At 53.5% G+C, this 14,730-nt stretch overlaps 1 protein-coding gene across 17 annotated transcripts in view; it reads right to left on the minus strand.

Annotated features, from left to right (window-relative positions):
- LOC140845888 (uncharacterized) overlaps positions 1 to 14,730 on the minus strand; it is a 79,156-nt gene that overhangs the window by 5,273 nt on the left and 59,153 nt on the right. For 15 of the 17 annotated variants that reach the window (XM_073221051.1, XM_073221050.1, XM_073221049.1 and 12 more), the window contains 3 exons: positions 14,421 to 14,532; positions 6,499 to 6,648; positions 5,415 to 5,526 (listed from right to left, as the gene is read on the minus strand). In XM_073221051.1, coding sequence (XP_073077152.1) covers positions 5,415 to 5,526; positions 6,499 to 6,648; positions 14,421 to 14,532 — 374 coding nt within the window. Of the gene's footprint in view, positions 1 to 5,414; positions 5,527 to 6,498; positions 6,649 to 14,420; positions 14,533 to 14,730 lie in introns of those variants that run through there. The other 2 variants (XM_073221054.1, XM_073221063.1) reach the window with 1 other exon arrangement.

A 14,730-nucleotide genomic window follows, 5' to 3' on the forward strand; every position in this document is an offset into this window, starting at 1 on the left:
AGGATGGCCACCATCGGGAAGACGCACAACAACAGACGTTGGCGAGGATGTGGAGAAAGGGGACCCCTCCGACACTGCTGGTGGGAATGTAAATCTCAGTTCAACCATTGTGGAAAGCAGTATGGAGGTTCCTCAAAAAACAAAAAAGTACAAATACCACTTGACCCAGGAATTCCACTCACAACAATTTACCCTAAGAATGCAGGAGCCTAGGTTGAAAAAGACATATGCACCCCTATGTCTATCGCAGTGCTATGTAGAATAGCCAAGGAATGGAAGCAACCTGAGTGTCCATCAGCAGATGAATGGATAAAGAAGACGTGGTACATATTATAAACAATGGAATATCATTCAGCCTTAAGAAGAAAAGAAATCCTACTGTTGGCAACAACATGGATGGAGCTAGAGGGTATTATTACTATGCTCAGTGGAATAAGCCAGGCGGAGAAGGACAAGTACCAAGTGATTTCACTCATATGTGGAGTATAAGAACAAAGAGAAACTGAAGGAAGAAAACAGCAGCAGAATCACAGAACCCAAGAATGGAACCCAAGGGAAAGGGACTGGGGAGGATGGGTGGGAAGGGAGGGATAAGGGTGGGGAAAAAGAAAGGGGGCCTTACGATCATTAGCATGTATAATGTGGGGCGGGGGTGGGGGGCAGTGCGCATAGGGAGGACTGTGCCACACCGAGAAGACAAGTAGTGATTCTACAGCATCTTACTACACCGATGGACAGTGACTGTCACGGGGTTTGTGGGGGGGACTTGGTGAAGGGGGGAGTCTAGACAACATAATGTTCTGCATATAACTGCAGATTAATGGTAACAAAATGAATAAACATAAAAAAGTAAAAGTAAGAAAATAAAAAGTGTTTCCCAGTTTACTGTGTTGTGTTACTCGTACACCAGACACAGGCCCCAAAACGAGACCAAAGAGAAAATCTGGGCTGCCTGCCTGGCTCAGTCAGAACGTCGCATGTTGCTATGCTGAAACCTGGTGGTCCCTGACCTACGCTTTCTGGGAAGCGAAGAAAGAACCTGCCTGCTGGCCAGAAAGGGAAGTCACGCGGACGGTCCCCTCCTTGGAATCTGTCACCCGCCTGGCTGGCCGTGGCGGAGAAAGCATGTCTGGCTCCAGGCCTCCCAGAGAAGATGGGAAGGCCCGGGGCGAGGGCGGGTGGCGCCCCGGCCTCAGGGACCGCAGGGGCGCAGCATTGGCCGCCGCACCCCGGGTGCTGAGCGCGTGCAGAGCTGACACCCGGGCGGGCCTAGCTCTGACAGACGCGGGCACTGCGGCCCTGAACGTTCTGCATGGTGGTCTCGCTGGCCCAAACACCTGCACGGCCCTCGGCGGGCAGTCCCAGGGGCTAGGGACTCAACTGGGGTTGGCGTTGGGGCCACGCCCTGTGACACTGGGCCAGGGTCTCCTCTAGGTGGGGCTGGTGTGCTCACGGCAGTGGGGGCTCCTAGATGCGTCCCCCCTGGGTGACATCACGGTTGCCCGGGCGGCTGCTCTGTGATGCGTCCGCTGGCTGACCTATCAGAGGCTGCCCTAGCTGGGCAGCTGAGGGTGCGCCCGGCCTGAGAAGGAGCTGGAGGCTCTCCCTAGCTTCGTGCCCTATTCTCATGCCTGCCTCAAACGAAGGACCTATGGACACCACGCCGCTGGGGCCGGACTCTGATGCGGAGGGCGAGGCTATGAACACCACGCCGCCTCCGTGGGCCGCCGGCGTGGGTACGGACACTGACACGGAGGGCGAGCGTATGGATACCACGCCGCCCCTGTGGGCCAACGGCCTGGGGCCAGAATCTGACACGGAGGGCGAGCCTACGAACACCACGCCGCCCCCGTGGACCGCCGGCCTGGGGCCGGACTCTGACACGGAGGGCGAGGGTATGGACACTACGCCGCCCCCGTGGGCCAACGGCCTGGGGCCAGAATCTGACACGGAGGGCGAGCCTACGAACACCACGCCGCCCCCGTGGACCGCCGGCCTGGGGCCGGACTCTGACACGGAGGGTGAGGGTATGGACACTACGCCGCCCCCGTGGGCCAACGGCCTGGGGCCAGAAACTGACACGGAGGGTGAGCCTATGAATACCACGCCACCCCCGTGGGCCGCCGGCCTGGGGCCGGACTCTGACACGGAGGGCGAGCGTATGGACACCACGCCGCCCCCGTGGAACAACGGCCTGGGGCCAGAAACTGACACGGAGGGCGAGCCTATGGACACCACGCCACCCCGGTGGGCCGCTGCCCTGGGGCCGGACTCTGACACGGAGGGCGAGCCTATGGACACCACGCCGCCCCCGTGGGCCACCGCCCTGGGGCCAGACTCGGACACGGAGGGCGAGCCTATGGACACCAGCCCGCTCCCGTGGGCCGCCGCCCTGGGGCCGGACTCTGACACGGAGGGCGAGCCTATGGACACCACGCCGCCCCCGTGGGCCACCGCCCTGGGGCCAGACTCGGACACGGAGGGCGAGCCTATGGACATCACGCCGCCCCCGTGGGCCGCCGGCCTGGGGCCGAACTCTGACCTGAACGGCTTCCGGTCCCCACGGGCTCGATGCCACAAGTGGCACAACTGCCGGACTCAGCCCTACCCCCGACGACGGTGACGCGGTGGACACGCCGCCACCCTTGCGGCCGTCTACCGGTCTCCCCCAGCCCCGTACAAGGCCCATGTCCTTTTGTAGGGGCTTCCTATCCTCCCTGCTATCCATTAAAGAAAGACTTCCCCTGTTCTTGCTAATATGCCTCTGGCTGTCTTTACTCTTTCACTCTGCTACAGAGGAAGAACTCACATACACGAGTGATAATGTTTTGAGCCACACCTAACAATGTAACATGCCCCATGCCCCAGTGACTGGAATGTGGAAGTAGCCGCGTTTTATGACTGCGTGCTCAACGCGAGGTCTGCGTGCTGAGTGCGTAAGGGATGACAGCCCAGGGGGAGGCAAGTCCAGAGGAGGGAGACCGGGTTGGCTAACGAGGCCCCTTCCGCTTCCCTCTTCTCTGCCACTGCTGAGCTCGCCGCAGGCTAGGGAATCCCCGCTGTGACACAGAAAACCACACAGAAAACCACTCTTTTCATTTTGGTTTTTAAACATGTTTAATTCTGTGTGTGTGTGTGTGTGTGTGTGTGTGTGTGTGTGTGTGTGTGTGTGTGTGTATGTGTGTGTGTATGTGAGTGAGTGTGTGTGCCACTGCCCCTATCGGTCTAAAAGTAACACAGAAATGCGCGATAGAGCGAACAACTTGCAGTGACCAGAAAGAGTAAACTTTTCCACTAGCCTCTGGGGATATAGATATCCCAAGTGTTTCTATGCAATTGTAGAAAGATTTTGCTGGGAATGTCGCTGGGACCGCTCTGAATCTGAACCATCACGTTAGTTAAGGCAATAAGCCAGGACAGGAGAGCAGCAAAGAGCACCCACGCTGCGTCTCCTACGTATAAGGCCAAGGGGTACAGGCTTTAATTCTACTACCTCACTTCATCTCACCATGACTGGCGTGGGGTGACCTTACGCACCACCTACATACATGAGGAAAAAGTTACTTCAGAATCACTTCCCTTAACGGAAAATAAATAAATGCAAGGACATAAACATTCCTACAATTCCTGCCACCGCCACCCAACTCTTTATGCTCAGCACCCTTTCCACACGAAAGGAAAACATAGCTCTAAATGCTACTATTCCATTTCAGATAGACCTCACTCACATCTAAATGCCTAAATGCACTGAAACTCCACCTCCACCTTCACAACAGAGGGGAGCAGTTTCCCCGCAAGCTAGCTGGCCTGCCACCTCAGCAAGCCCACGGCCCACTAGCCCACACCAGCCCCGCGTGTCCCCAAAAAGGCGGCTCACTGAACCTGTGACTACACATGCTCTCTGGAGATGGGCAGACAGCCAAGCAGGGCCACCGAGACGACATCGGCGCGAGGGCACAAAGACCTACTACTGGGCGTGCACCTGCCTCGGCCCCAGCAGGCCAGCCGGGGTGCTCCCTTTGTGGGGCCTCGGATCTGCCCCGCAGCTCACGCAGCCGCCCCGGCAGGGCCAGCCCCAGGGCAGAGCACCCGGAGGGCCCCAGCCCGCACTGGTTAGAGAGTCCAGCCGGCCATCTACACCCAGCGGACTCGGGCCACCTACCCAGGTGTTCCAACCCACGGCCACTCCTCTCAAGACCCAAAGACACAGCTAACTCACAGAAACAAACACAAGGAATCAAGAATGAGAAGGAGACAGAGGAATGACTGTGCGCCTAGTGACGGTACGTTGACAGAAATGGACAAACTAAATAGATAGCTAGATAGCTAGCTAGATAGATAGATAGGTAGATAGGTAGATACATTAGATAGATGGATAGATTAGATTAGATTGATAGACTGAAAGATAAGATAGAGTACATAGAACATGTAGATACATATAGAGAGATTAGATAGAATAGGCAGACAGATTAGATAGATGATACATGATAGATCAGGTGGACAGATTAGACAGACACCTATAGATACACATAGATAGATGACAGGTAGATAGATTCATAAGATGATAGACTAGACAGATGATATAGATGGATAAGGATTAGGTAGACACATTGATATAGATACATATAGATGACAGATTGACAGATAACAGACAGATAGGTGATAGATTAGTTTGGATAGATAGACACATAGATGACAGTAGACAGATGAGAGTAGAGAGATCAGACAGATAAGATAGATAGATAGACAGACAGACAGACAGGAAAGCATAATACTAAACAAAGCTATCGCTCATAACCAGGAGAGCCACGATGAAAGCACAGAGAAGAACTATGAGCAAAAAGAAGAGAGAGATCAAGTTGAAGAAGTGCAATAAGGACACCGCTATCAATTATCACAGTAAAGGGAAAGACTTTAAATGCTCCAAACAAAAGACACAAGGTTGAATGAACGGATGAAAACTCAAGACCGCCTACGTGCTCCCTTACAGGAGGCTCACTTGAGATCCAAGCACACAGACAAACTACAAGTTGAAGGGGTGGGAAAAGATACCCTACACAAGTGAAACTGAAAAAGAAAAAAAAAATTAAAGATGGCTTGGTGGGATTAAAGACGGCAGTGTGAGAGGGGAGGCAGAAACCTCCTCCGAAGACCACATACATACATACAATGTGGAAATACTAACAACTACACCAGATCCTGGAAGACAAGCAGGAGAGAAGGCTGCCGCGGCAGGCCGTCACCGCAAGGTGAAGGGTGACGTACCAAAGCCGTGATCCAGGGGGACCCGGCAGGCCCTTCCCGCGCCCGAGCTCACCGGAGGGAGGAAGAGAAATGGAAACGGGGAGGCGGGTGGAGGCCTAGGACTGCTGAACACCCAGCCCTGGAGATCTGCTCTGGGAGCACGAACCTACCTTACGTGATGCTCTGGAGGATCGGTGGGGCTGGAAACCAAAGACGGGCGGAGTACTTGGAGAGACTTGAGATTCCTGCCACTTGCGGAACACAGGGATCCACATCCGGCTGCTGTGGGATGAAAGAAAGGCAGGCAGTCTGAGAGACCTCCTAACGGCGGGAGAGCTGCTAAAGGGGCAAGGGTTGCACAGAGCTTGCCGCTCAGGAGAAAGCACAGGTGCGCAAAACTGTCCGGGAGCAGTCTGCCCAGCAGGTGGGGGAACTTTTAGGAGCTCTGGGTCCTACGCAGCTCCAAGGACCCCCACCGTGATGTGACTGATACACAACATGGCCTGCTGCACCTTCCTCCCCTGCCAGCACCAGCTCGCAAACCGGCTGCCCCCTCCATCGCGCCAGGCCAGCGACAGGACGGCCCCACCTACGGCAGCTACGGGTGCAAAGCACAGAGGCTTCTCCCTGCGTGCCCCGCAAACGGGCCCTGGCGGTGGAGACGGGCACTGTGGCCGGGAAGCAGGAAAGACCTCTTTCCTCCCGCGGGCACCAGTGCCGCTCCCGTGACCCCTGCCTGCCATCACCCCAAGGGCTGAGCAGCTCCAGAGAGAAAAGCTCCTGGGCGCTACAGGGCGCCACCTACAAATACGAAACGTCAAAGTCAAAGGAACCTGGTAACTGGACTCGATCAATCTTTGTGAAAGGGATCTCAGCATAAAAATCAGAAACATGCTCACGGAGCTCCAGCAAAATGTTGCCCCTGCCTCTTGGGCATAATAATTCTCTCTCTCTGTCTGTCTCTGTCTCTCTCTCTCTCTATGTCCCTCTCTCTGTCTCTCTACCAGGAGCATTTTGGAGGCCTTGTTCTGAGAGGGACGCTGGGACAGCCCAGCAGGAACGGGCAGAGCTCTGAGATCCACCCCGGCTAGTGCCAGGGCAGCCCCACACGGGGTCTGACCGAACTGCAACGGGGGGACGCCGCACGTGTAACTCCGCAGGAAATAACAGTGCCGCACGCCAGCCTTCCCATTAATGCCTAGTGGCTAGGTGGCTCCACCGATAATGAGGTGATGTCCACATCCCGGGCCTTACCTCCGTGGCAACCTTTTTTCCCTGTGAACCTTGAAAGCAGCACATGGAAAGATACTACCAGTCTCCACCATCTCACCTCTCAGTTTAGGCTCGATGTTCCTGTACCACATCTTCCTCTCTTCGTTCCAGTTTTCTTGGAGGGTTGGTGTTCTGAGGAAAAAAAAAAAAAAATTGACTCAGAAATGGAATGAAATGGCAGGGGGTATAAGATTCTGTTTAAACACCATCAGTAAAACAAAGACATCCGACAGAATGGGAGAACAGATTCATAGATGGCATATCCGAGAAGAGGATGACATCTAAAATACGTATTAAGTGCCCAAGCACCTCCACACACAAAAAAGCAAATAACCCGATCAAAAAATGGGCAGAGGATCTGAACAGACACTTCTCCAAAGAAGAAATTCAGGTGGAGCGCGCGCGCGCGCACACACACACACACACACAGACACGGCAAGGTCCCAAGTAAAGGAGCTTCTATCCTCCTGGGACTTGGGGCCTGGCATGGTGGCATGTGCAGGCGACCTGGTTCCCCAAGCATGGAAGCTCTGACAGAGAAGCAGGAGATGTGAGAGAGAGAGAGAGAGATGTGCTCTTCTCATAGGGTTTTGTGAGGGCTTCACTGCAGAACCATGAGTGACTAAATCGCTGGCCATTGGTGATTCAACCTCCAGCCCTCATCCCTTTCCTCTTCCTTCCCTGGGGGCTGGGGGCTGAAAGTTCCCACCCTCTAACCACAAGCCTGGTGCCCCCGGCAACCAGCCTCTACCCTGGGCTAGGGCCCCAAAGCCTCTGCATTAACCTAACAAGACACCCATTGGACAGTTACGGCTCAGAAGGATTCTCAGGAACTGTGGATGAGGAGCAAAAATACCTAGGAAATGAACAAAATATTAGCAAACCAAATTCAAAAATACATCAAGAGGATCAAACACCATGATCAAGTGGGATTCATCCCAGGGATGCAAGGATGGTAACAACATTCCAAAGTCCATCCACACCATCCACCACATAAACAGAAAGACAGACCAAAAACCACATGATCATCTCCACAGATGCTGAAAAAGCATTCGACAGAATTCGACATCCATTCACGATAAAAACCCTCAACAAAATGGGTATACGGGGCGAGTACCTCAACATAACAAAGGCCACATATGATAAAACCCACAGCCAACATCATACTGAACAGCGAGAGGCTGGAAGCTGTTCCTCTGAGATGGGGAACAAGACAGGGATGCCCACTCTCCCCACTGTTATTCAACATAGTACTGGAGGTCCTAGCCACGGCAGTTAGACAAAACAAAGAAATACAAGGAATCCAAACAGGTAAAGAAGAAGCTAAGCGGTCACTATCTGCAGATGACATGATACTGCACATAAAAAAACCCTAAAGACTCCACTCCAAAACTGCTAGAACTGATATCGGAATACAGCAGAGTTGCAGGATACAAAACCAACACGCAGAAATCTGTGGCTTTCCTATACACTAACAATGAACCAATAGAAAGGGAAGTCGGGAAAACAATTCCATTCACAATTGCATCAAAAAGAATAAAATACCTAGGAATAAACCTAACCAAGGAAGCGAAAGACCTATACCCTGAAAACTGTAAGACACTCTTTGAGAGAAATTAAAGAGGACACTAACGAATGGAAACTCATCCCACGCTCTTGGCTAGGGAGAATTAATATCGTCAAAATGGCCATCCTGCCCAAAGCAATCTACAGATTGGGTGCAGTCCCTATCAAATTACCAACAGCATTCTTCCACGAACTGGAACAAACAGTTCAAAAATTCATATGGAAACACCAAAGATCCCGAATAGCCAAAGCAATCCTGAGAAGGAAGAAGAAAGTGTGTCTGTGTGTGTGCTGGGTGGGGGCGGTATCTCGCTCCCCAACCTCAAGCTCTACTACAAAGCCACAGTCATCAAGACAGTTTGCTACTGGCACTAGAACAGAGCCACGGACCGGTGGAACAGAACAGAGACTCCAGACATTAACCCAAACATACGTGGGTCAATTGCTATATGATAAGGCAGCCAGGGACATACAATGGGGAAATGACACTCTCTTCAACAGATGGTGCTGGCAAAACTGGACAGCTACACGTAAGAGAATGAAACTGGATCACTGTCTAACCCCATACAGAAAAGTAAATTCGAAATGGAGCCAAGACCTGAATGTGAGTCATGAGACCATAAAACTCTCAGAGAAAAACATAGGCACAAATCTCCTGGACATAAGCATGAGCGACCTCTTCAAGAACAGACCTCCCCGGGCACGGGAAACAAAAGCAAAAATGAACTGGTGGGACTACATCAAGCCGAAAAGCTTCTGTACAGCAAAGGACACCACCAATGGAACAAAAAGGTACCCTACAGTATATGCGAGAATATATTCATAAATGACAGATCCGATAAAGGGTCGACATCCAAAATACATAAGGAGCTCACGCACCTCCACACACAAGAAAAGCAAATAATCCGATCAAAACATGGGCAGAGGATCTGAACAGACACTTCTCCAAAGAAGAAATTCAGGTGGCCAACAGGCACATGAAAAGATGCTCCACATCGCTAATCGTCAGAGACATGCAAATTAAAACCACCATGAGATATCACCTCACACCAGTCAGGACGGCCACCATCGGGAAGACACACAGCAACAGACGTTGGCGAGGATGTGGAGAAAGAAAGGGGAACCCTCCGACACTGCTGGTGGGAATGTAAATCTCAGTTCAACCACTGTGGAGAGCAGTATGGAGGTTCCTCAAAAAGCTCAAAATAGAAAGACCACTTGACCCGGGAATTCCACTTCCAGGAATTTACCCTAAGAATGCAGCAGCCCAGTTTGAAAAAGACAGATGCAGCCCTATGTTTGTCGCAGCGCTATTTACAATAGCCACGAAATGGAAGCAACCTGAGTGTCCATCAGCAGATGAATGGATAAAGAAGACGTGGTACATATTATAAACAATGGAATATCATTCAGCCTTAAGAAGAAAAGAAATCCTACTGTTGGCAACAACATGGATGGAGCTAGAGGGTATTATTACTATGCTCAGTGGAATAAGCCAGGCGGAGAAGGACAAGTACCAAGTGATTTCACTCATATGTGGAGTATAAGAACAAAGAGAAACTGAAGGAAGAAAACAGCAGCAGAATCACAGAACCCAAGAATGGAACCCAAGGGAAAGGGACTGGGGAGGATGGGTGGGAAGGGAGGGATAAGGGTGGGGAAAAAGAAAGGGGGCCTTACGATCATTAGCATGTATAATGTGGGGCGGGGGTGGGGGGCAGTGCGCATAGGGAGGACTGTGCCACACCGAGAAGACAAGTAGTGATTCTACAGCATCTTACTACACCGATGGACAGTGACTGTCACGGGGTTTGTGGGGGGGACTTGGTGAAGGGGGGAGTCTAGACAACATAATGTTCTGCATATAACTGCAGATTAGTGGTAACAAAATGAATAAACATAAAAAAGTAAAAGTAAGAAAATAAAAAGTGTTTCCCAGTTTACTGTGTTGTGTTACTCGTACACCAGACACAGGCCCCAAAACGAGACCAAAGAGAAAATCTGGGCTGCCTGCCTGGCTCAGTCAGAACGTCGCATGTTGCTATGCTGAAACCTGGTGGTCCCTGACCTACGCTTTCTGGGAAGCGAAGAAAGAACCTGCCTGCTGGCCAGAAAGGGAAGTCACGCGGACGGTCCCCTCCTTGGAATCTGTCACCCGCCTGGCTGGCCGTGGCGGAGAAAGCATGTCTGGCTCCAGGCCTCCCAGAGAAGATGGGAAGGCCCGGGGCGAGGGCGGGTGGCGCCCCGGCCTCAGGGACCGCAGGGGCGCAGCATTGGCCGCCGCACCCCGGGTGCTGAGCGCGTGCAGAGCTGACACCCGGGCGGGCCTAGCTCTGACAGACGCGGGCACTGCGGCCCTGAACGTTCTGCATGGTGGTCTCGCTGGCCCAAACACCTGCACGGCCCTCGGCGGGCAGTCCCAGGGGCTAGGGACTCAACTGGGGTTGGCGTTGGGGCCACGCCCTGTGACACTGGGCCAGGGTCTCCTCTAGGTGGGGCTGGTGTGCTCACGGCAGTGGGGGCTCCTAGATGCGTCCCCCCTGGGTGACATCACGGTTGCCCGGGCGGCTGCTCTGTGATGCGTCCGCTGGCTGACCTATCAGAGGCTGCCCTAGCTGGGCAGCTGAGGGTGCGCCCGGCCTGAGAAGGAGCTGGAGGCTCTCCCTAGCTTCGTGCCCTATTCTCATGCCTGCCTCAAACGAAGGACCTATGGACACCACGCCGCTGGGGCCGGACTCTGATGCGGAGGGCGAGGCTATGAACACCACGCCGCCTCCGTGGGCCGCCGGCGTGGGTACGGACACTGACACGGAGGGCGAGCGTATGGATACCACGCCGCCCCTGTGGGCCAACGGCCTGGGGCCAGAATCTGACACGGAGGGCGAGCCTACGAACACCACGCCGCCCCCGTGGACCGCCGGCCTGGGGCCGGACTCTGACACGGAGGGTGAGGGTATGGACACTACGCCGCCCCCGTGGGCCAACGGCCTGGGGCCAGAAACTGACACGGAGGGTGAGCCTATGAATACCACGCCACCCCCGTGGGCCGCCGGCCTGGGGCCGGACTCTGACACGGAGGGCGAGCGTATGGACACCACGCCGCCCCCGTGGAACAACGGCCTGGGGCCAGAAACTGACACGGAGGGTGAGCCTATGGACACCACGCCACCCCCGTGGGCCGCCGCCCTGGGGCCGGACTCTGACACGGAGGGCGAGCCTATGGACACCACGCCGCCCCCGTGGGCCACCGCCCTGGGGCCAGACTCGGACACGGAGGGCGAGCCTATGGACATCACGCCGCCCCCGTGGGCCGCCGCCCTGGGGCCGGACTCTGACACGGAGGGCGAGCCTATGGACACCACGCCGCCCCCGTGGGCCGCAGCCCTGGGGCCAGACTCGGACACGGAGGGCGAGCCTATGGACATCACGCCGCCCCCGTGGGCCGCCGGCCTGGGGCCGAACTCTGACCTGAACGGCTTCCGGTCCCCACGGGCTCGATGCCACAAGTGGCACAACTGCCGGACTCAGCCCTACCCCCGACGACGGTGACGCGGTGGACACGCCGCCACCCTTGCGGCCGTCTACCGGTCTCCCCCAGCCCCGTACAAGGCCCATGTCCTTTTGTAGGGGCTTCCTATCCTCCCTGCTATCCATTAAAGAAAGACTTCCCCTGTTCTTGCTAATATGCCTCTGGCTGTCTTTACTCTTTCACTCTGCTACAGAGGAAGAACTCACATACACGAGTGATAATGTTTTGAGCCACACCTAACAATGTAACATGCCCCATGCCCCAGTGACTGGAATGTGGAAGTAGCCGCGTTTTATGACTGCGTGCTCAACGCGAGGTCTGCGTGCTGAGTGCGTAAGGGATGACAGCCCAGGGGGAGGCAAGTCCAGAGGAGGGAGACCGGGTTGGCTAACGAGGCCCCTTCCGCTTCCCTCTTCTCTGCCACTGCTGAGCTCGCCGCAGGCTAGGGAATCCCCGCTGTGACACAGAAAACCACACAGAAAACCACTCTTTTCATTTTGGTTTTTAAACATGTTTAATTCTGTGTGTGTGTGTGTGTGTGTGTGTGTGTGTGTGTGTGTGTGTGTGTGTGTATGTGTGTGTGTATGTGAGTGAGTGTGTGTGCCACTGCCCCTATCGGTCTAAAAGTAACACAGAAATGCGCGATAGAGCGAACAACTTGCAGTGACCAGAAAGAGTAAACTTTTCCACTAGCCTCTGGGGATATAGATATCCCAAGTGTTTCTATGCAATTGTAGAAAGATTTTGCTGGGAATGTCGCTGGGACCGCTCTGAATCTGAACCATCACGTTAGTTAAGGCAATAAGCCAGGACAGGAGAGCAGCAAAGAGCACCCACGCTGCGTCTCCTACGTATAAGGCCAAGGGGTACAGGCTTTAATTCTACTACCTCACTTCATCTCACCATGACTGGCGTGGGGTGACCTTACGCACCACCTACATACATGAGGAAAAAGTTACTTCAGAATCACTTCCCTTAACGGAAAATAAATAAATGCAAGGACATAAACATTCCTACAATTCCTGCCACCGCCACCCAACTCTTTATGCTCAGCACCCTTTCCACACGAAAGGAAAACATAGCTCTAAATGCTACTATTCCATTTCAGATAGACCTCACTCACATCTAAATGCCTAAATGCACTGAAACTCCACCTCCACCTTCACAACAGAGGGGAGCAGTTTCCCCGCAAGCTAGCTGGCCTGCCACCTCAGCAAGCCCACGGCCCACTAGCCCACACCAGCCCCGCGTGTCCCCAAAAAGGCGGCTCACTGAACCTGTGACTACACATGCTCTCTGGAGATGGGCAGACAGCCAAGCAGGGCCACCGAGACGACATCGGCGCGAGGGCACAAAGACCTACTACTGGGCGTGCACCTGCCTCGGCCCCAGCAGGCCAGCCGGGGTGCTCCCTTTGTGGGGCCTCGGATCTGCCCCGCAGCTCACGCAGCCGCCCCGGCAGGGCCAGCCCCAGGGCAGAGCACCCGGAGGGCCCCAGCCCGCACTGGTTAGAGAGTCCAGCCGGCCATCTACACCCAGCGGACTCGGGCCACCTACCCAGGTGTTCCAACCCACGGCCACTCCTCTCAAGACCCAAAGACACAGCTAACTCACAGAAACAAACACAAGGAATCAAGAATGAGAAGGAGACAGAGGAATGACTGTGCGCCTAGTGACGGTACGTTGACAGAAATGGACAAACTAAATAGATAGCTAGATAGCTAGCTAGATAGATAGATAGGTAGATAGGTAGATACATTAGATAGATGGATAGATTAGATTAGATTGATAGACTGAAAGATAAGATAGAGTACATAGAACATGTAGATACATATAGAGAGATTAGATAGAATAGGCAGACAGATTAGATAGATGATACATGATAGATCAGGTGGACAGATTAGACAGACACCTATAGATACACATAGATAGATGACAGGTAGATAGATTCATAAGATGATAGACTAGACAGATGATATAGATGGATAAGGATTAGGTAGACACATTGATATAGATACATATAGATGACAGATTGACAGATAACAGACAGATAGGTGATAGATTAGTTTGGATAGATAGACACATAGATGACAGTAGACAGATGAGAGTAGAGAGATCAGACAGATAAGATAGATAGATAGACAGACAGACAGACAGGAAAGCATAATACTAAACAAAGCTATCGCTCATAACCAGGAGAGCCACGATGAAAGCACAGAGAAGAACTATGAGCAAAAAGAAGAGAGAGATCAAGTTGAAGAAGTGCAATAAGGACACCGCTATCAATTATCACAGTAAAGGGAAAGACTTTAAATGCTCCAAACAAAAGACACAAGGTTGAATGAACGGATGAAAACTCAAGACCGCCTACGTGCTCCCTTACAGGAGGCTCACTTGAGATCCAAGCACACAGACAAACTACAAGTTGAAGGGGTGGGAAAAGATACCCTACACAAGTGAAACTGAAAAAGAAAAAAAAAATTAAAGATGGCTTGGTGGGATTAAAGACGGCAGTGTGAGAGGGGAGGCAGAAACCTCCTCCGAAGACCACATACATACATACAATGTGGAAATACTAACAACTACACCAGATCCTGGAAGACAAGCAGGAGAGAAGGCTGCCGCGGCAGGCCGTCACCGCAAGGTGAAGGGTGACGTACCAAAGCCGTGATCCAGGGGGACCCGGCAGGCCCTTCCCGCGCCCGAGCTCACCGGAGGGAGGAAGAGAAATGGAAACGGGGAGGCGGGTGGAGGCCTAGGACTGCTGAACACCCAGCCCTGGAGATCTGCTCTGGGAGCACGAACCTACCTTACGTGATGCTCTGGAGGATCGGTGGGGCTGGAAACCAAAGACGGGCGGAGTACTTGGAGAGACTTGAGATTCCTGCCACTTGCGGAACACAGGGATCCACATCCGGCTGCTGTGGGATGAAAGAAAGGCAGGCAGTCTGAGAGACCTCCTAACGGCGGGAGAGCTGCTAAAGGGGCAAGGGTTGCACAGAGCTTGCCGCTCAGGAGAAAGCACAGGTGCGCAAAACTGTCCGGGAGCAGTCTGCCCAGCAGGTGGGGGAACTTTTAGGAGCTCTGGGTCCTACGCAGCTCCAAGGACCCCCACCGTG

The sequence above is a fragment of the Manis javanica genome, chromosome 13 (assembly GCF_040802235.1).
Source record: "Manis javanica isolate MJ-LG chromosome 13, MJ_LKY, whole genome shotgun sequence".
NCBI classification, from domain to species: domain Eukaryota; kingdom Metazoa; phylum Chordata; class Mammalia; order Pholidota; family Manidae; genus Manis; species Manis javanica.